The 23309-nt window shown below is 40.6% G+C and overlaps 1 protein-coding gene across 1 annotated transcript in view; it reads left to right on the top strand.

The window, feature by feature from the left end:
• The first annotated feature begins 1398 nt into the window (after positions 1 to 1398).
• SPON1 (spondin 1) overlaps positions 1399 to 23309 on the top strand; it is a 203452-nt gene continuing 181541 nt past the window's right edge. The window contains exons 1-2 of the mRNA XM_030038164.2: positions 1399 to 1834; positions 9499 to 9605. Of these exons, the coding sequence (XP_029894024.1) occupies positions 1612 to 1834; positions 9499 to 9605 (330 nt within the window). The 5' untranslated portion in view covers positions 1399 to 1611. The remainder of the gene's footprint in view (positions 1835 to 9498; positions 9606 to 23309) is intronic.

The raw sequence follows: 23309 nt of genomic DNA, 5'->3' as shown, positions 1-23309 counted from the left end.
ATCTTGACCAGCTGTTAACACTAACTTTAGTGAACACGTATTTTGAGGCTGTGCTGGTTTACATTCTTTATAAATGTGTAATTTAGAGACTAAAATATAGACAAGCTTACAGTAGCAAAGCTTTTGCCAAGTAACCTTGCAGAAAGTAAAAGGTGCAGCATCCTCACAGACACCTTGAAGAAACACCTTTATTTGGTGCACAACGCTAGGTTGTTGCTAAAAAACTTCCAAAGGTAAGTTTGGAACACAAAAATTTGCAAATCTGATACTAGCAAATGCCTTAGTAGGTACCAGGAGGGTTTCAAGCTGCTTGCTGTTTGCCATACTTCCTTGGAAGTTGTGCTTAAATGCAGTTGTGTTCATCAATCTGCTAGTCTTGTCCCAGAGAAACTGATTAGAAAGAGTTTTGTGCCCTCTTGTACATCTGGCATCCTGAAAGAATTCAGGTCCTGATCAAGGACATACCTTTCTGACTTTCTCCTCCACTTACAAAGCAGTGGAGGGAGGGAGAGAAGAGCAGCATTTGGGGATCAAAACACTGGAGTTAGGGACCCCAGGGGGCTAGGTTCACTTTTTTCCCCACTGCTGTGAACTTCTTTTGTGGCTTTAGAGAAGTCATTCAGTGCCATTGCACCTCAGTGTACATAGGCAAAATAATGAGACCTGCTCCCTCTTTGCTTTCTTCTGTTTGCATCTGCTTGGATTTTTCCGAGTGTCGGAGCAGACCTCCCATGTTCACTTAGGTGAACTGTCCTCACAGCTGTCATGTGTGCGTGGCGTGCTTGTATGTACGCTTACATAGCCTGCATCTCGGATACGTACGGTTGCAGGTTCACGTAGAAATGAATCTCGTGGTTCTGGCACATCCACCTCTGCGCATCTCTCTTCTGTGGTACTCGAGATATTTCCACCCGCGAAGCCGCAGCCGATGCTCCTCGCTCGTCAAACGTGCAGAGAGCAAGCGGTTGTCTCGGTCCATCTGCGCCGATTTAGCGGATAACGTTTACCACGTCTGCTGGTTTGGAGAAAGATGGGGGAGTGGAAGGGTGTCGGGAAATTCTTTGAGCCTTGTTATCCCTACAGCAACTATAGACTTTGGCAGGAATGCGGGTGATTAATTTCAGGTCTGTGGGCTTAGCCCGAGCGGCAGCAGCTCTCCCCGCCGCTGCGCTGGCTGTCTAGGCGACAGCAGCGTCCCCCGTGCTCCGCTCTTTGACCAAGCCCTGTGAATTCAGCTCGGCTAAATAAACATTACCGAGCTGCTAATCACACGCTCTGAAACAAAACAGCACTTCACTTCGGGATCTGGGCAAGATCAGACTTCCCTCCCTCTCTCCCTCCCTCCCTCCCTCCCTCTCTCTCCCCTCCCCTCCCTCTCTGCCCCCTCCCTGCTTTTCCCCTCCCTCTCCCCGGCAGCGGCTGAGCCGGTCCCTCCGACCTGGCAGCCTCATGCTGGGGGCCGCTGCCGGCCGGGGCTGAGCGAGGCCGCCCTGCCCGTGCCGCCCTGCCCGCGGCCGCGCTGCCCGCCCTGCCCGCCCGCCCCCCCGCCGCCGCCGGGCTCCCAGGCACCGCCGCCGCCCCGGCGATAAAAAGTTGTGCGGAGCTCCGAGGATGGGAGCGCATCTGCAGCCTCTAGCCCTGCGGCTTCTGGCGTTGACTTTCCCCTTGGTGGCCAAGGGGTTTTCTGACGAAACCTTGGAGAAAGCCGCGAAATCCGAGGGATATTGCAGTCGGATCCTGCGAGCCCAAGGCACCAGGAGGGAAGGGTACAATGAATTTAGCCTCAGGGTGGAGGGCGATCCCGAATTTTACAAGCCTGGAAACAGTTACCGGGGTAAGTTGGCCATCCTCTACTTCCCCTACTAACGATAATGGTCGGGACAAGTGTCTCTGAAACTAGAACGTGTCTCTGCCTGTCATCTCTGTATCCCTTTTGGCGTGTGTGTGACTGTGTGGGTTAAGACGGGGTAATATACTCCCGCGCATTACTTTATTGGGGATGCTTTCATGACAAGCGAGAGGGAGTTGGATTTCACAGTATCGCTTTACTCCCAAACATTCACTCAGTGTTAAGAGGAATTTCCTTTCTTTTATGAATCCTCTCTACCGGCTCAGCCCTAGCACAAGATCACAAGTTGATGCTATACAAAACACACGCTCTTCCCCCGTTTACCTACTTCTACAGGATTTCTTCCTATCCCTTTAAATGTAACCCAGTGAACAGGAGAAGCTTTAACATTCAGCAGGAAGGAGAGGAAACTCGGAGCTAATTGTTCTTGCCCTGAAATATGAATGTTAATATAATGAGTTAGCATATGGGCAAACAGTGATGCAGCACACTGCCAACTTCCCACATTTTCCACTTATGTTTATCCCACCCCCCGTTTTTTTCTGGGGAAACGAACAGATGGTTCAAACAGGAAAGAGGCAGAGACGGTGCCAATGACCACTGTAACTAAGAGATGGAGGCATTCGTTCCTCGCTGAGTGTTTCACGTACAATCCTTGAAATTAACTTCCAGAGCACATTTCAGTGTATTTTTCTGATTCATAGGCAAAGGCAGGTTTTGGTCACTTTTCCTTGCCTTTGGAAACAAACCTTTGTGGAGTATGCTGTTCACTTTGCATTGTAAAAGCACTTTGAAAAGAATTTGGACGTTTTTAGGTACCTTAACTAAGGTACTTTATAAGTCATCACTTTGGAAAACAAATTGAGAGTTTTGTCTAAGTGTTTCTACCGATCTTCCTTAGATTCAGTGTAAAGAGCAATGTTTTCCCATTGCATGAACATGGGAATCTTAGTATAGATAGGGAGAAAAAAGCGTGCACATAGCATAATTGTCATGTTCTCATCAAGGTTGAAAAATACATCTGCAGCTGTGATTACCCTGTTTTGAGCATCAGCCTGTGATTTTTGCATGGTTTTTGCTTGATTTTTTTTTTTTCTCAAGAATCGATTGATTTTAATTTGGTGTGAGGAAATGCATGTTTCCCGCAAATTGGTTAACTGTTCCAGACATCAGGATTAGTACCTTGAGTCTGAAAGATTTCATGTTGCCTGTCAGTTTGATACGTCTAGTAAGCAGGATAGAGATGTGTCAAGTTCTTTGACAGTGACAAATGTGAATCTTCTTAAAAAGTTTTGGAATTTGCTTCTGTAAAACCATTGTTGGATATTTTCAGTCATCTACCAAAGAAGTTTCTATTGCATGGAAATGCAGGGGGAAAGAAACTCCCAGATGAATTAGCAGAACTAATTTTCTGGAGATATTAGGTCTTGGCATTAGGAACTCAATTAATAAAATCACATTAGTATATTGTAGCTCCTTGGAAGTGAGAAAATTACAGCTGATAGTAAAAAGTTAAAATGTAGACCACAAATAGGTGCCCAAGTTTTCAGTACTTCAATCTTAAGTATTCAAGTGGCACATAAGCTTACCTAGATAGTCCTTTAAGGGCACTTTCTGAATGACTGGAAGAACATAAGTAAATGTTACTGTAACATAATCTATGGCAATAGTTAAAGCTAACAGCATTACAGGAAGTTTCAAGAGCTCATTTTCAAAGGCATTTCTGTAGTACAACTGGAACTTTATTACTGTTTTATACAAAGTGTAGAAAATCCAACCAATGATAAAAAAAAAATGTGGGATTATGGCAGGTCTGTGGGGTTTTTATCTGTAAATTACTAGATGTACAACACCAAGGAAGCCTTGCACAACCTCCATTGTGTTGGAGCCAAATGTGCCTGTTTCCATGGCCCCTGCTTGATTTAATGCAATCTGGAGCCTTGGCATGTTCCCTAGCGGGCTCCTGGAATAAACTGGTATTTATGCAAGGTGGATAATACAGGAATTAACTGTACATGCAAATGCTGTACTCCACCAAATTGACAGCATAGAGGCATCCATTTATGTTTGTGACTCTCTTGATCGTTGGTTGATGTGACACACGTAAGACCCTCAAGCTGCAATGGCTGGAGGAAACATTGCAGCACTCTTGCAGTGTGGGAATCAGAAGACCGCAGTTCACAGCTGCCATTTGTCTTTGGGAAAATTTTTATGGCTTTCCTGCAGTTACTCACCTTTAGACCAACCAGAATCTGTTTGCCCTAAGGGGAAATCCTGGGTGGATCTGTGTGTATGGAAGCCTTGGTTTTCCAACTCTCTGGAGCTGTGATAGAGGAAAATGGCCCCGAGCACTGAATAACCTATTTGAATGGGTATGCACCTTCTCTGGTCTGCAAACACTGGTAGCAGTAAATAAGGACACATTCTCCTGCCTCAGATAATTAAAAAAGAAGTAGCAGAAGGGCTGAGGAGCCATCCTCCTTCCCTCTCTCATGTCTAACAAAGCAACAATGGCTATGGGCTTCGTGGTGTCCCACGGGGGAGGTGACATGGCTGATTTCTAACATCTTATTTGGGACTTCTGATGCTGTAGCCTGCAAGTGGCCTTTATCTGCCTGGTCTTTCAGGCTGCTATACTGTTGCCTCTCCCCTTGTGGAGCAGGCAGCCAAATGCATGTGGTGGGCAGGTTTTCCCATAGTACCAGGTTTGTGGGGACACCATCCTGGGATCAAGGTCCTCTTCTACCCGCTGGTAAACGTAGACCTTGATGTAACTGCTCATGCTTCCACTGAAGGTCAAAGTTCCCATTGCATTCAAAGGGCCCAAATGAGCCTTAAGTTTAGATGGTGTTATGGGGTAATGGTCCTTGAAAGTACTCAGTCCTAGCTTTATTGATCTGTAGAGTTAGATTAATGATTGCATGAAAAATAAGGTAAGTTTCATCATATTAAAAATATAAATGAAACTACTTCTAGAGAAAAGGCAGTAGTATGTCCATTTCACATGCTACCATGCAATGGACATAGTTTCTTCCACAATACCATGAAATTGTTATGCTGATGAAAAAAAGGAAGATTTGACTATTTGACTAGCATAGTCCTTAGATATACTTTCTGCATGAATGCTGTTTTCATTTTTAATGGAATTGCAGGTCTGTTCACCTTCTCAGTTTTCAAGGAAAAGCTCATTTAATGTTATACCCTCCCTTGCATTGGTTTGGGGACTTATCTCCTAAGGAGTGTTGAATCTTTTCTTTCCATTTCTTTCTTCCTCCCAACATGCAAACACTCTTTTCTGTACTTTACAAACAAACCCTCATTCTGTAAATGTGTTAGCGATTTTCAAGTTTCATAAATTGTGGATAGAAGTAGATATTAAAAGTGTATTTGCTGGTACTTGTGCGATGTACAACACAGGATGTGCTGTAGTGTAGGATGTGGAAACTCAGATTTCCTGCCTGAAACCAAAGTAGCAATTGCTTTGATCACCCTACCTTTAGCTGGGGACACTGGGGAAAGAGGAGTTCATTGAAGGTGCGTGCCAAAGTGCAACTTAAGTAATTAGAGATTTGCTGGAGGGGATGGAAACAGACAAAAGTAACTGTTCATATGTAATCTTCCCTTTAAAGCAAAACCTTTAACTTTGAGGCTTGCACTGAGATTTAACTGATCTTTACAGGAAGTTCATATTGTTCAATGAATGTTAATTAACTTGAACACAGTGTGAGCAATGCTCAGCTGTTCTTTAAAATGGCAGAGTTTAGCCCAAGAAGGAGAACTCTCAACTCTTATACAACCAGGAGCCGCTATCTCTGGTGAAAACCAGATGTAGTCTGACAGCTTCCCACTGCTGCCTGTGCAACGCAAGCCTCCTTCTGTGCTGAAACAACCAGTTCAGAGCCAGTGACTACAGAACTGTCACCATAACAAGGCTCTCTGTATTTAGGAGTGCTTCAAATAAAGCCTTGCACTGCTATGTTACCTTAACACACTGGATAGTTCAGAGAACTGACAGAAATCTTTTCGGCTCAGGTGTTAACGTTTGTGCTGGCCTAGCTCAGGGGTGACCAAAGCACACATTCATCTTGGTAGCCTTAAGCTGAGGTTGCGCGGACACTCAAATTCCACACGAGTCCACTCTGCTCCTGCGGGCCGCCACCCTCCCGGCTCCTCGCTTGTCTTGGGGCGTCCCCACCGCTGGAAGAAGCTCTCCTGGGGCTGCACGGTGCGGCCGCTCAGGGACGGCACCCAGCTGAACTCCCGGGTTAGGGGGTTTTTGGGTCGTTTTACTTTTCAGCTGGATATGTTCCCTAGGTCAGCCCACAGCACAGCTGCGTGGACGCGGCTGCTGTGTGAGCAGTGCCGGGGCGGGGGGGGGGGGGGCAGGATCACTCCTGTTGGAGGAAACATGGATTTATTCTGGGTTAAAATGACTGCGCAACCACAGCATGAGTACTGCTAACCCCAGGCATTCAAAAACTATGAGTCAGGCTTTGGAATTACCTTCCTCCCCGCCCCCCCCCCCAGTGGCTTTTGTAGCATTTCAGATGTCCTTTATTTTATAGGTAGGTGTGTTTAGAATTTTGAAAACTGTTTGGTTTGATCTGTAAATCTGTGAGGAAAATGATGAAAACTGTTGAGTCAATTCACAGCTGGATTCTCTGTTTGCTTGCATAAGTATTTAAGTATTTCTGGTGTAACCTTTTACTCATACTGATTCAGAGTTTTGAATTACATGTAATATATGGAAAAAATTGTTCCATGTAAAAGACCTTTATGGCAATTAGTTTCTAAGAATCAGTGTTCAAGCAAGTGTAATGTGTTCATCCTTGTTGAGTTCAGCTGTGTGTTGTTCCCGGTTACTGTAACTGAGAGGCTGGCTGTGGATTTTCATTTAGCTAGAGCTGCAAAAGTTTGCAAAATTGGACTAATAATACTAATTATTGGGCAGATAATAAATTAATGAATTGGAGCAATACTTATAAATGTAGTCAGAAATTGTAATGCTATTATGCTACTACTTAGTTTCTGTATACACAAGTGGTGTTCCCCAGGGCTCAGTATTGGGGCCAGTTCCGTTTAATACCTATATCAGTGATCTGGATGAGGGGATCGAGTGTATCCTCAGCAAGTTCGCAGACGACACCAAGTTGGGATGGAGGGTCGATCTGCTGGAGGGTAGGAAGGCCCTACAGAGGGATCTGGACAGGCTGAGGCCAACTGTATGAGGTTCAACAAGGCCAAGTGCCGGGTCCTGCACTTGGGTCACAACAACCCCAGGCAGCGCTACAGGCTTGGGGAAGAGTGGCTGGAAAGCTGCCCGGTGGAAAAGGACCTGGGGGTGCTGGTCGACAGCCGGCTGAATATGAGCCAGCAGGGTGCCCAGGTGGCCAAGAAGGCCAACGGCATCCTGGCCTGTATCAGAAATAGTGTGGCCAGCAGGAGCAGGGAGGTGATTGTCCACCTGTACTGGGCACTGGTGAGGCCGCACCTCGAGTGCTGTGTTCAGTTTTGGGCCCCTCGCTACAGGAAAGACATTGAGGTGCTGGAGAAGAGGAGGCTGAGGGGAGACCTGATTGCTCTCTACAACTGCCTGAAGGGGGGTTGTAGTGAGGTGGGTGCTGGTGTCTTCTGTCAGATGGCTGGAGATAGGACGAGAGGAAATGGCCTCAAGTTGCAACAGGAGAGGTTTATATTGGATATTAGAAAAAAATTTCTTTACTGAAATGGTTGTCAGGCATTGGAACAGGCTGCCCAGGGAAGTGGTTGAGCCACCATCCCTGGAGGTATTCAAAAAGCGTGTAGACAAGGCACTTCAGGACATGGTTTAGTGGGCATGGTTGATGGTTGGACTCGATCTTAAAGGTTTTTTCCAACCTAAACAATTCTATGATTCTATATAAAATGTGAGAGTTTCTTTCCCCGAAAATGATGACGTTTAACCTCAAAATAAGGTTCCATGGAATGAAAAGCATGCTGAAAATCTTGAGGGCTGGGGGACTTGTTGTTATGCCCACCACTACTCTGCATTTGTAGAGGTGTGTGCAGGTGTACAGGTCTAAACAAGGTAGTATCATTTCAATTTTTAACCTTTTTGTGTACCTCTCCAATCCTCCTTTTTTCACATATAGTCAGAAAAGTTATGTATTTTTTACAAGCACCATGGTTTTTAGACCCAAATACAGCTGCATAATGCTAGAAACTTTTAAATATCCTATTTTATATTTTTCCGTTACTGAATTTCTAGATCAAAGAGCTCTCCATATGTTCCAAATGAACTCTGGGCATATTTTGAAATCCATATCTTTTAAGGGCATTCTGTCATTTTTAGTAATGTGATTCAACCCCTCACGGCCTATTTGTGTGAGAGGGAGTCTCTTGTGAATACTCTTCTATGAAGCAGCATTGGTAGTTGCAGTTTGCTCATGAAAACTCTGGGTGGTCTTCAGTTTTTATTGTGCCAGTTAGGGTTTGAGAGTGTGACAATAGTGTACTACAAGCAATGCTGCCCGTATTATGCTTAAAGTAAAAGCTACTTAAAAGTATTAGTAATCCAGTTTTCTGTCTCTTTTATTTTCATTCAAAATTATTTTTTCCCTAAAATGTTCCTCTGTTTTAGAAAAGGATTCCTATAAGGTGTTGAAAAGGGTTCAGTAATTTTAATGCTCCCCTAAAAGTCCTGCCTCAAAGCTCTGCCTCATTCTATCTATCTTACAGCGTTCAAAAGAGCTAGAGCTGACGTAACTCGCGTGTTGCTGAGTGGTGCTTAGGTACTGATGATGGCAAATGGAAAAATCACGCAAAGGTATCTTGCACTAGCAGAAAATGAGGGATGTAATTCTGATGCTGAGCATGGTAAAATCAGATTAGTCAGCATTATGTTATTTGTTCTCTGCTGGTGGATCCAATGACACCGTCCTGGTCAGGACTGGTGTGTGAAGAAGGGTGTTTTGCTGATGCGTAGGATGCTTTGGCAATCAGAGCTGGCAGCACAATCTTTAGAGGTCAGCTTTAGCTGTGAGTTTAACTTTGTGTCCTGTTCTGCCCTGAGGTTAAGGGAGAGGAAGGATACTTTTAGAGCGACCGTCTCCAGCTGGAGTACTGTGTTGAGTGTAGCTGAGCTGGAGCAGGCAATAAGGTTATCTTGCTTTACACTTAAAGAAACTTTTGGTGTACTAAAATGCCTAGACGCTTGTCTACGCTCAGAGCAGAAGAAAAGCTGAAGCCAAATATTTAGGGGATGTTCCCCTCACATTTAAAAAAACCCAACCAACCAACCAACCAGACAGCAACAACAACAAAAAAAACCCAAAAACACACACAAAAAAACCCAAGGGAAAAAAAAAAAACCCAAGCACGTGTGTCCCCCACCCCCAAACCACCACCACCACCACCACCAAAATATCCCTCCTGTAGATCTGAGCAGATTAGCAATCTCTGTTCTTACAGTGTTTTTCAGTTTATGTGGAAACTTGGACTGAATATTTTTGTATTCTGGCTGGCTCTGGTCCATGTTATTAGTGTTCTAGCTTTTGTTAATACCAATTTAAAACGCACACCTTTCAGGTTGAGCTGTGAAATGATATGCAAGTGGCTGATTTCACAATTAATATTATGTTTTCATTATTTCTCTGTTCTTTATATCTCAGTGACACTTTCTGCTGCCACTCCTGCTTACTTTCGAGGATTCACACTGATCGCTCTCAAGGAAGGAAAAGAAGGTGACAAAGAAGAAGACCATGCAGGAACTTTTCAGGTGCGAGAACTTTCCCTGACCTGTACCTCTAGGAGTCTTCCTTGCTGTATGCTTGGGTCAAAGGGAGATTTTATATGCACAGCAGAATGAAGGCCATGTTTAAGTAAGCATAAATATTTGTGGATGTTGACATGAGAGCAACATAGTGTATTTTACATTCCACGCAACCTCTTCAAGAGGTCTAGGCTTTTGTACCATGACTTCAGCTTGCCTTCCCACATTCTTACAGTTAAACATGAGCATCAATTATTTGAACTATAGCCTAGAACACCTGAATTTGTTATCCGAAGTGAATATCAAAATTGTTTTATTCACATTTTGCATTTTGTATTTTTTTGCCTAGATATTTTTGTCCATTCAGATGTAGATTATGACTGAGAATTGTTTGCCACAGCTGTAATGACTGTTTTATCAGTCATAAAATAGATTCTGCTGTTTTATTGATGCTCAGTAGTACTTAACGAACACATTCAGTGGGATGACATGTTGTTTATCATTATTAAAAGGATCAGAATCCAGAGCGATGATTCACAAAATAGTATTTCCAGCTATTTCAAGATCACATTGCATGAAAGGAATTCTGGAAATTGAGAATACACATCATATTTATGAAAGTAGGTAGAAATTATGTAGGTTTGTTGTTTGTTGATTCTCAGATGAGGTATTGATTGCTATTTGACTTTCCAAACTTAGAAATATTGTTGAATGATATTGATTTATAATTTATAGGATGGGTAATAATATCGATACTAATTTTAATGATGATTTATAGATAGAAGATTTCATTTGCCTCAAAGAAGCATTTCTGTGTTTTCAAGGGAAATACTCAAAAGTTCTAATTTTGGTGATCTGCAAGGAGACAAAAATCAACTTAATCCTAGCATCTCTTCCTGAAGCATCTTCTGGTTTTTATATATAGCAAATATGATGTGCAAACTCAATACATATTTGCCCTGTTTTCCTGTTGAGTTTGCCTAGAGGCCTCTTTCTGATTTTCATACATTTTGGAAAAAGATCTAGAGTAAGAAAGAACTTATTTGATGTTGGAATAACTCCATCTTCCTTAAAATTAAACAGTTTCCTAATATTATTTGGGAGAAATCTGTTTAATATGGATAGGTTTGGTTTGGTTTTTTTTTAATAATAAGCTAGCATTGAAGCATCAGCTACTGTTAAGAAGTAGAAACGGCAGTGCTTCATCTATTTTAAAAGAGACTTGTTATCATTCATTTCTGTATTTCAGTTGTTAATGTCTATAGTTGTGGCTAATGGGAAAGATTTGAACTGAGTTTTGCCTTTATGGCCAGGCATTTGTCTAGCTCATAATGTAGTGAGAAACTCACTAAGCATTGCTGAAGTACAGAGGAATTTCGAAGTCAGCAGAGTGGGATGCAAATGGAAATTCTATATAGATTAAAAAAAAAAAAGCCCACTGGATCTCAGTGGAGGGAAGATTGTTTAATTAGCTTTATTTTATGGATTGCAATCTAAAATCAGTATTCTAATTGGTAGATGAGAGTTTCAAATTTTATGCATAACTAAACTTGTATTTCTGTGGCACAAGCAGTACTCACTGTGGTCGTCCCACATTAGCACAATTAACTGAAGTTCATTCGGATAGTGCCTGCCAGTTCTGCCTGTGTTGATACTTAAATAAGAATCTTAAGTCTGTATCCAATGAATGCTTACACTGATAAAGACCAATGTCTCTTGTATCATTGCTAGGTGCTAGTAACTAGAAGAGGAAAAAAGATGTTTAGTTCAAGGGTTTGCACTGTGTTTTTATTGTAATGTCAAGATCCTAATGGTGTTTAAACAGCTGTGCAGAGTAAGAAAAAACTGTGTGTACAATAACTTCCATGTCCCTTGCAGTTACGTATTTCCTGTGCTCACGTGGAGAATACGTTATTCCGTGAATTACCTAGTAGAACAGAACTCAGTGAAAATTCCTTAATAGTGGCAAGAGACTAAATGCTACTTCTGGTCTACTGGCATAAGCCTCTGCCCCCATGAGGAGACACATATACTTGTTCAAATAATACTCAAAACAAAGCAGATGAATGCACTGCCTGAACCAAAGTGCTTCATTCATATTAGCAAGACTTTGCAGTATGACCAGGATAGAAAGAAATGAAAGTTGACCAAATAAGACATATGCTTCCCTCCATGCCTCAGAGACTGTAAAACACCATTTTTCAAGCCTATGAGCGGCACTTTCAAATCATGAAGTATGGGTTGCAATATCTTTCATGGGGAAAACCAGAACCCACGCTCTGTACTCGGGTCAAGATCCCATTGGGGCTGTGCCTTCTGTTTTGCACAGCTATTGAGTGTTAAACTGATCAACAGGTGTAATGCCTCGGTGTACTGTAAAGGGGCATGTGCTACAGTAGCAAGGTGTTAAATAAGGTCTAATATCTCAGACATGGTAACTGAGGCTGGAAAAACATTGTTTTCAGTGGTCATGGTCATGCTGCGGCAGGCTGAGTGCTGCAGCCCATTGCAAAGGATGAACGTGCAGTAAGTAGCTGCCAGGAGTTGGCCCTGCAGGGGCTTTGCTCTTTTACAACCTCCTCATGGCTCATTTACTCTTGCCTGACTCTGCAAGTCAGCAGGTACGGTCAATCTTCATTAATCATTAAGCTGCAGGGTCTTGATCCTATAAATAGCACAGCTGTTAAAATTCTTGGTCGGACAGGTATTGTTTTTCTGTACTTTTTTTGGTTACCTTTATACTTGCCATGGGGTAGAGACTTTTAGAGAAGTGTAGTTTGGACTCCACCATTCTAAATTCCTCTGAGAAAACTGAGACTTTTAAGTCTGATTTTACTGTTGTTTGTTTATTTAATGCAGCCAAACTTCTTTTTCTTTGTCCTTGTAGCACACCCAGGGCACAATTTGGCTTTAAAATAAACAAATCGCATTGTCTCCCACAAACACGCAAACATATGTTAAATAGCTAAATTAAATATGGTTGGGGAATTAAAGATGCCAAATTCAGTCATAGAAGTTTGGGGATATAATAATACAGCTCTTACTTATGCCAGTGGTAATTGTACAACTCGGGGGTGCAGTAAGGCTCTCTGAAAGCTTTGGATATCATGTCCCATTGGCCTCTTTACACAAGCCATTCCCAACTGTTGTCATGCAGACTGCTGATCTTTCTCTTTTGTAATGTTTAGCAACAGTCTGCAAATTGTTGGAAGGCAAATTATACTCCAGGGCAACAATCAAGCACTGATTGACTATAGAACAGTATCTATACAGGCCATTTTAATCAACATATGTCTGCAATGTAATAGATTTAGTCTGGTAAATAATGTAGAATAATAGAAATTTAGTGCTGAACCTCATTTATCTTCCTCGTTCTCTGAGGAAGAATATATGTTCCAAGAAGATTCTTGGTGGATGTTTTCTGAATCTGTTCTGAGGAAGTATTCAACAACAGCAAAAAATTAATCTCTCCAAGTGGCCTGTTCAAACACTTCAATATATTATATTTTATAGAAAATATAAGGAAAACTTTATAGAGCTTTTACTAACATCAAAACTGAGTCTTCACTAATAGTGCTTAAATTGCTCTCTTATCAGATTATCTTCTTAAATTAAGATTTTCTCGATATCTTAAGAGACAGTTATTCTGAAGTTTCCCTTATTCTCTCTTCAATTCCACACACTCTCCGCCTGTTTCTTGTTAAAATTCTCATATTTTCATTGTAGGGCATCTTTTTTTCAATTTTGCTATTTCTGCAGTCAAATTGAGAGTTCAGTCTTATTTATATTCCTCAGTTATACACAATAGTCAATCTGGATCCTCAGCATAAAAGCATATGGAATTTAGATGCAATAATCCTTTGGAGTATCCTAATTGCTTCCCTTGTCTTCATGCAGAATCCTCTTAAGTGTATGCAACTTGCCTTTACTGCAGGAGCATCTCAGCGTTGTAAAGGAGGTCCATGATAAAGTCCTAAATCCTTTCCTGCATGTACTGCTGCCTACGTTGTGATTCCTCATTTTCTGTCTGTGCACTTTATTTCCTCTAAGTGTAGAGCTTTATTCAATTTATCAAGAAATTTCTGAACTACAATCCTATCCTTCAAAGTACTCGCCATTCCTCCAAAAATTGGTGTTGTTTGTGGACTTTATAACTACATGCTTCACAACTAAACAGTCAATATAATGTGTGCAAATGTGACCTGCTTTTCTCATGCACAGTGATAAACTGAGTTGTAAAGACTCACAATTAGACACTTCTCTGTATTGTTTTGGCATAATCAGCTGTTAGATTCTTATGTTATGTCCACTATTTTTGTGATAGTTTAGTGTGAAATGCATTCATCATAGTAGTGTTCCTGGAGGTGTCCTGTTGACTTTCTTTGCTCTAGAGTGAATCAAGACATTCTCAGTTTAGGTCATCGAATTTAATGACCCACTAGTGCAAAACCAGCGTAAGAACATAAGCAGGGATGGGAGTAGCAAGAGTGAAGGTTTCATTAGAAGTATGGCATTTATAAAAGCTAGGGACGTGTGCTGAAGAAGAAAACATTTAAGGAAAATTGGAGTAGTAGTGAGCTAAGTAAGGTAAGTGGTCCTTTATCCTTCTTCTCTAGGTTTATTCTGAAAGAATAGCCCCAACCATTGCCTTTGTTTTTGAAGACACGCTGACTGATGACCAGTTCTTTTGATGCTGTTTAGCTGACTGATGTGTTTACCAAAGCTTTTAGATTAAAAGGTGTTTTTACAAGCTCTTAGAAAAACAGTTCCTCAATTGCTCTGTTCCAGCATTTTATAGGAATCTTACATCTTTTTAAGCAGCTGATATACTGCATTTTGAAAGAAGCAGTCTTAAAAGGCTTTTAGCCATGTCTCATGATTTATTAGTCCTTGTATTTATAAGCAGTTTGTTTATAGTTTTTAAAAAATTAATGACTACAATTATTTATTAAGCTTTTTAATATAAAAATTAAGCTGTGCTTATGTAATCTTGATGTTGCACTCAACTTGCATGTTTTTTTAACCTTGTATCCTAATATAAGCACATCAGGCTACTTAATAAATGGCTTATTCTGAGATGTATGAAATGATGTAGTTTTGTTTAACAAGTGTGCATAACTTTCAAGTATTTTGCTCATGTTTGCATTCTCTACATTCCCTTTCCAAGCATCTTACCACTGAAACTGAGTCTGTCATCTTACTGCTTATAAGCATATGGAAGTAATGTATTTTTATTCTGATTTGATGTGAAATGTTCAAAATCAACAATGATTTGCAAATCAAGGAGGATGAATTTCCACTTCATAGTGAAACAACATACTTTAGGTTTCTTAGTAAAGCTGCCTCACACTAGTGAATGAAAACAATGTTTCTATCTAATTAAACTTTCAAATTTAAAAAATTCTTCAGGGTTTTCATGAAAGAGGGCTCAGACATTGCAAGTAGGAAACATAAACTTGAAGCGACATGTGATGTGAGGGGGGTGGGGGAGAAAGAATGGACACTGTTTACTTTTGCCTTTAAACCTAGTAATTATGTGGCCATGTTGTTGTATGCCTACTTTACATTTATCAAATGGAAAAGAATACAAAGCTGTCTAGGTTGGTTTCAAAGAGAGACAGATGCTGTACCCCTCAAAAGGGGGGGAATGCAATTGCATCCAAACCCCTAAATGAAAATTCTCTTTCTGAAGTATTGATCAGCAGTTCTACTATCAGCAGGAGATAAATCAATGTGAAATAGCTGTACACACTCATTAAATTCATGATCCAAAGCTCAAGATCCAAATTTAACATTACAGGAGTATGTTAAATATGAAAGAATCAGAATATGCCAGGTATATGATTTGGAGACTGAGAAGGTAGAGATAAATTCTGAGTCTGTAAAATTTAAGTCTCCTGGTCTTTTGCATTTGCAAGAGTATTCCTGAATTTTCTTTCTGTGAGAATCATTGCATGTATTATTCTAGACAGAAAAAAGAAATGATTTTATAATGGTAAAACAAGCTCTAATTCACTTTTCCCGCAGGGTGGGATTGATTGTCCTTAATAATGAAAACTTTCACACATTTTTCTAGAACTCTCCAACTTCCGTATTGTGATACTCAGGGATTAAATATGAGCTTAAAAAAAAAAAAAAAGGTATCTGCCACAGCCAGTTCTAGCATTGATTGGAAAATGTGAACACTTTGAATGAGATTAAATACAGAGATCTCCAGTACACTGGAGAAACCTTAACCTGAACCACTTATTGGCAAGGTTTTGGTTAAAAATTGTCTCAGGAGATACATCTTGCTTCAAAGAGTAAAAGATAACTGTTTAAAAGAGTGATGAGCACCAGAAACTCACAGAAGAGAAACAGCTCTGCGATAGTGATTATTTGCTGCTGCTGAGGCTGTAGAAAAAACAAACTCGATTCTGACCATGTAGGGGTTTTTGCATCCTTCCTTTACAATTATTTGTTTGTTCTGGTTTGGGCTTACGCTACGAATGAGGCAAAATTTTTTACATTGTAACATTTCCCACTTTTTTGCATATACTAAATGTTGGCTTGTTATACCTTGGGAACTCCTTCAACTCCATGTATACATAGTTGCTGTGTCTTTCAGAATTAATTATTGAAACCATAAAATTGCACATTCAAAATCAGAAAATATAAGAAATTTCTGAATACTGCTTTGTTGTGTATTTTATTATAGTGGATCTTTGAAGTACTAGCTAACACACATTTACGAAGAGGAAATAAATATTAAATTGTACTTGCAGTGTAACTTCACTACTGAATGAAAATGGGTTTCAGTTTCTTAGCCTAGGCTCTTACTTGTGTTGACAACATGCTTATCGCAACTCTGCGAGTTTTTCATGTAGCTTCCTGGCTTATCATGTAATAGGGCAAGAGCTAAGAGGCTTTCTGTGACAGACCTCTGAGATTTATGTGGCCCAGACTCTTCCACCACGGATGCTGGGAGGATGGGAGTCAACAGGTACAAGCTCAAACAAGGCAGGGTAAGACTAGATATAAGGAAGAACTTTGTCTCTACAAGGAGAGTTGGGCAGTGGCAGGGATTGCCCAGAGAAGGCTATGTAGTCTTCACTTGGAGGTTTTGAAGGCTTGCCCGGATACAAGTATTTGTATTTCTAGTGGTGTATTTTGATCATTGGAGTTATGAACAGATGCCGACACATACAATACCCAGTCTCTAGGACATACACAGTCCAGTATAGTTACACTCAGTCTGTAGTGCAAGATGTGTACAACGTTCTTTTACATGGGCATTTGAATCAATCTGAACAAGTTCATAACCATTGATTTAATATTGAAAAACTTGCCTATATATACACCTTTGTGCTAAATATTCATAACCTGAGCACTCAAACCAGAGACTTCTTTCCCCCAGCCCCACTTTGATAGGGCATGCTCATGCTGATGGAAGATTGATAGCTTAACCCTGACTTCCTCTCAGCCAGCTTAATTTTAAATATGCTGGAGTGCCTTTTGAAAGGATTTTCTTGCTATGTAACTGCCATCACTTTTAAAAATATAAATTCTTTTTTTATTATATCTATTTGGCTTTAGTTTCTCTTCTGCCATTTTTTTTCTTTAGTCACCCTTTTCCTGTCTCTCTGCTTGGCTATGGAAAAGGTCATCTAGTTTTTGGCCATGTAGTTTTTAGTCCTCTTTCTTCATTTAAACTAATTTTATTTATTCTCTTTTCTTTATATCTGGGGGTTTTTTGTCTGCTGGGGAAATGCTCTTTCTTGAGAATTACTTCAAATGATGGTTGTGTCACAGTAAGAGCTTACGTTTTTTGAAAAGGGTTATACCTAAACAAATATTTTATTTGTTGATGTTTTAAGTTCTGCTTTAAAAACCAACCAACCCCCCCCCCCCCCCCCAACAAACAAAAAACGCCAAACCCAAACAAAAAACCCTCTTAAAACCCACCAAAACCAGGAAGGATGCCTCTTGCTATATGTTAGCTAAAACTCCAGAGTCCTCTTCAGATCCAAGGCTTATCAGCGTAAGGTTATCTCAAGTCTATCTTCTGCCCTGCCTTGCAGTCTGCCAGTGCATGCAGCCTAACTATGCAGTGCCAGAGTACATCATGGTAAGATATCAGAATTGCCTAATTAAATCTCCCGTTAAAAAAGAATACTAGTTTATTCTGTTTCTAGGATTAGCACTAAACTGCAAGACTTTCTGGTTCAAAGAGGCTTATTAGAGAATTGTTTCCTAGAATTTGGCACTGACACTTAACAAATCAGCTTCTCTGTCGGAAGAAGTAAAGAGAGGAAATGACATTGGAAGCACCATCCCCTTCTGCCTTGGAGACTCCAGTCTGCTTTTCAGGCACATCAGCACTGGGAGTCCGCTTCTGGGCCTTTTGGGACTTGGGACCTTTTGATGCCTTACAAGGGTTCTCTGTTCAGGGCTTGCTTCCAGACTCGAGGCCAGTTTTGCATTTGCAATTATTTCATTCAGAGCCAAAGTCTGGTTCTGGGAGTGCAGATCCCACTAACTCTCTTTTGTCAATCAGTAGAAGCTGTATGTTCTTCCCCTGGGCAGTATTTAAGAGGACATATCTATCTCAGTGTCTCTAAAGGGATGCATTTCAAATATCCTTTTTCTCCAGTCCAGGTAATCCACCTAACTCATTGTTATTCCGGTGTTAGTCTTTCTTCAGATGGGCCATGTGAAATTTTAGGAAAGACATTTAACCCTCTGGCAACAGCCAGATGCTTTACAGTTACCATAAGGTAACTGTCATGGGTTATAACTCTACATGTATGTAGGCTCCAGGTTCACTGAAATGTCTATTCAGCTTCTCTTTCTTCATTCATAATGTTGCCATCAGGCTTTCCTTCCTAGATTTCCCTTTTGGTGGTCTCATTATTTACCAGTTTCATCTAAGGCACTCATCAATTACTCTAGATTTTTTTTTTTGGTGTGTCTCTACTGAGAAAGATCAGCATTCTTCACTCATTAGCTCCTATTATCTTTCTTTAATGCTCCAAGAATTACTTCTGATGTAGTTGTTTGCCATTCTGCAGCATCAGAAAACCTTCAGTGTGTCAGTTCCAATCAATGGGACCTTAGAGCAAGTGTTTGTTCTTTTGCACTTCCACTTTACATCAGGTTACAAAGCTTTTATTGGGTATTCCCTACTGATCTGGACTTCAGCTATCACTGCCTGTAATCTGAACTACAATAGGTATGGATCTGGACAACCATGTTACCCCTATAATGACACAGGGCTTTAAAAGGAAGAATTATTCTGGGGAAATGTGCTTATTCTGACACTTCTCTCCAAATGAGCACTGCCAGCTACCAGACTACAATCACTAGACTATAGAAGTACAGAATTATGTCAGTACTTGAAAGTCTTTTCTCATAATGTGCTTCCTTTTCCCTTGAAGTGATTTGGGGGTGGGGGAAGGTGGTGATAAAGGCTGAGGCTCCACTTGACAGTTTCTCCAGGCTGTATGGACTATTCTACTGCTTTAAGAAAATCCTGCTGTCAGTCCTCTGGACTTTTGAGGAAGGTACACATATGCCAGTAGAAAGTCTCCCAATTAAATTAAAATGGTCTTTTTTCTTTCATTCCCCCCCAGTGTCTTCAAATTACTTCTGGTGACTTAGAAAGGGAATGGCTCTTTTAAGTTCAGGAATTTACTTACCTGACTCCTTCATCAATGGTTGTTATAGGGAAAATCCTTCCTCCAGGCTTCACAGTCAAGTGAAGCAAGTCATTTCTCAACACAACTCATTGCTGAATTAATTGCTATCAGACTAAATGTACTGCTGCTATGTCAGTTGTCTTGAGAAGTACTTTCTGAATTCAGAAGGCAATTTTGCATTACCAAAGTGACAATATATTTAGCTTTTGTTATTTTAGACTGTATGTGTACCCTTCTCTGAGCTAGGTCCAGCCTGACAGTCCTCCTTGTTTACCACTGTTCCCTTTCTGATGATGGTAGGGACCGCTCAGTGTTTTGCAAAGGGATACTGTTTCAACTTCCACTGCTGTCCTGAACAGCTGTAATTGATTATTCTCTTTGCTGTGATAGCTCTTTCTCATGACCTAACAACCCAGGATCATTAGTCTTCTGATCACAGTGTATTTATCCCACATCAGAATGATGCAAGACCTGTTCAGGGAAATGACCATATCTCTTGATTCTAGTGCATTCAACATATTTGCCTTTTGGTGCTTTATCCTGATATACCTTCATAGATATTTTTGTCATTTCACTTCATGTAGTCATGAATGGAAATCCATAACGATGTCCTCAGAATGAAACACAAGGACTCATACAACTGAAAAATATACCTTCTCATCTTGAACACATCAGATGTTTTGCTTCAATGCTAGTCTTTACTCAAGAGACTTTGCAGACGTGTTTCTGATTAGGATGCTTTGTTTTCTTTTGTCTATTTTCTCTGAAAACTGCAAGATAAGGCTAGGATGTAGCTTTAAGAAGTCATCTTTTCCTGACCTGGTTGAGGTTATTTGGAGTCCCAGACCCCAAAAGCCATATAACGTTGCTTTTCCTCTCACACCTACTCTTGCAGAACTCCAGGAACTTGTCTCATCTAGCATGACGCTGGAGTGCTTCAATGTAAAGTGACCTTGTTCATCCCTGGTTTGTGAAGTCTGGGATTATAAGGACATCACTAGCTGAAAGTACTTATACAGAAGAATCTCTTCAGGCATATGGACGAAGTTCAGTCATCAGAACTCCTGGTCTGTCACCCACATCCCGATTTTCTCCAATTGCTTGCTATCCACCTCAGCCTCTGTTTAACAATCACCTGAATGCTATCCCCTTCATTAATGTAAAGCCCTGTCAGAGGGGTTCTCATTGCTCATCTGCTACATAACTATAATTTTTCCAAGGCCTCCTGAGGCACTGCCCCGGTGAGCAGTCCCACCGGTGAGACTTGATTCAGTCCTGTTTGTTCTCCTGCGACCTTTCTGTTAACTACTTGCACTGATCCCAGCCTGCCCCCTGCATCTCGATCTGTGTGGATTTCCTAACTGTGGTCATCACTGCTATAAAAGTAATGCTTTTATGTATGGTTTCACATCTGCTAAATTGTTCTCTGACAGAATTGCTCTGGTACCTGTGCAGGACTGTGATCTTAATCAGCAGACAAAGCCAGGAGATCTGGCTTTCACTTCAAGCGGGAGATAAGGTTATCTCTGCCTCCCCCCTTCCCTGACTTGCTCCTTTAGTTCCGAGAGCTTCCTTAGCATAAGGAGAGCTCTTGCTTTCTACATTGGCTGAGCCAGGTCCTTTGCTCAACCTCTCATTTTTGTGTGTGTCTAGCAGGGAGACACCAGAGAGCAGCCATAAGTAGATACGGTCCCACCACTGACCACTTCTGAGTCAAGTTATTTCTCAAGCCATTGTATGGGTGTTTCCATCCTAGATAGCATCAGGACAGCTACTTATTTATAGGACTGATTTACAGGAGCTTGACTTACTCATCAAGCACTAAAAATTCAAGGATATGTCTAGAAATAATGCACCACTTGCCAGTATAGTTATGCAGGGTTTTTTTCTGAAATGATTCTTGATTCCTACTCCAAGTCTTTGTGCTTGTGGAAGGACCCGTTGCTGGGAATCACCCATGGTGGAAATCTACGTATCAACAATCACTGAAAGGAGACAAAAAAGTTGCTTGTGAGTAATTATGTTGCTCAGAGGTGGGTTGCATTTTTTTTTAACTATTTATTTCCAACCATCTCCCCTTCTGCTCTGTTTTGTCTCCCTTCTCAGTTGCTGTGAGAAAAACTGAAGATCATGTGTTCCACTTTACTTTTCTCATGGCTGTGTAAGAGGCAGGATACGAATGTATCCTGCACGTACTGCGAAAGCAGAATTTTCTAGCATAGGTACTTTTGATTTCAACTGATATAGGCGAGTGAGTATGTAATGAATACCTATATAGGCAAGACATTTCAAGAAGCCGTTATTACTGGTAACCTGTTGAACTTTCTATAAAAAAAAAAATATTCTACCAAATAAATTCCCAAGCAATATTTGCTGGACAGTATTTTGTATTTTTTTATGCATAGTTACTTTTGATTATTGAAACAGCTTATTAAAATTAATTTTCACATGAAAATAAATTGAGAATAGTGAAGAAATTCCTGATCCAGTTGCACAAAAGCTAATGTTTGGCTCTTGAGAATGCTTTTCATAGTACTCGGTAATTAGAAAGGGAAATTCCCTGCCGGTATAGAGCTACCATTTTGTTCCCCATTCCCTGCATTGTCACTGTGGGTAGGGTTATTATGCAATCTCTGGCAAGCTCATCCTACCAGACTGCTTACTAATTTGTAGGCTGTAGGTGTAAATTGAAAAGCCTTCATCCTGCTTCTGTTTACTTCACAGATTGAACTGGGCTCCAATTATTCTCATCTATGTGAATTGAGGCACTGTTGTTGCTCTTGCCTCTTTTTTTTTTTCCTTGTGGGTGGGCATAGCTCATTTGGACCTGCATTTCTTTTCAAAAGAAACATTTAAAAGAATGAGTATGTAAGAAGTAGTTTTAGTACTTACTGTTCTGTAACTTTAATGATTATATATCTCGATACAGTCCGTAGTGTGGTAGAAGTTCCTTAGGGCATTGCCAGTGTTTATTCATGATTTGTCAGGCACACATCAGGGTTTTGCTCTCTTGGAACTCATTTAATTTTTATTATTTTATTTTATTTTTTTTTAATTCCAATTGTATGAGTAAAGCTGGCTCTACTTGTATGGGAGGCTTAATTATACCTGGTGTTGCTCGGTTTAGCCTGTTTGTCACAAACTTATTTTAGCTAACCTACTGCTTTTTAAAGAGGAGGAAAACACAGAAGGGGAGAAGGGGGACATAAAGTAGCAAACATGCTGAAAATGGAGAAATACTTTATACTGCAACCTCTCTTGAGCAATAGGTCACTTTCAGGAAAATCATCTACCCGTTTTATATCATTAATAGAAGAATGCTTTCTGGGAGCTTCAGAGAGGTATTTTAAATGGTTGTTAAGGCAGCAGTTTGCCTCTTATTGGTGGTCCTTTTTCTCTGGCTTCACTGTACATGGTAGCGTGAGAATGCCAGATGTAGGAATAAATCAAGAAACTGCAGTTAGTAAATTACCCCCCACACTAATCCTGCCTGTTAAGAAAATCTGCCCACACATTGTGATAAATCCCAGTATTATTAAGATAATCATAAATGTTTTCTGTATTTGCTGCATGCATAGGACCAGTGAGTGTTTTGGCTATGCAAAGTTTCTTGGCTCCCTTTGAGACCTTTCAGTAACCTAGTTTTATTATCCATAAAGGTTATACAAAGTACTTATATGAATTAGAATTGGGTTATGATATATTTAGACAGTGGGATTATATAATAGCCTTAGCTTCAAATACAGTGTTCCAAACAATAATTTGATTTTTTTTTTCTTAGAGGTTTCATAGGATTTCTATAAAGGATGAAAGACCTGTATGCCACCTACTCAAAACTCTCTGTATATTCATCTACTTTTTTTCTTTTAGTTCATCTGATTACATTAGTTGCAAAATGTATTAAACCCACATAATAAACAGCCAGCTTTGTATGTGGTGCAGATGTTATGCAACTGCCAGCTTCCACAGAAAGAACATAGTGTACATCACAATGTGTTCTTAGGTTTCTAAACCCATTTGCCTCCAACTGCTG

This window comes from Aquila chrysaetos, chromosome 16 (assembly GCF_900496995.4).
Source record: "Aquila chrysaetos chrysaetos chromosome 16, bAquChr1.4, whole genome shotgun sequence".
NCBI lineage: Eukaryota > Metazoa > Chordata > Aves > Accipitriformes > Accipitridae > Aquila > Aquila chrysaetos.
This window is presented reverse-complemented; position numbering and strand designations above follow the sequence as displayed.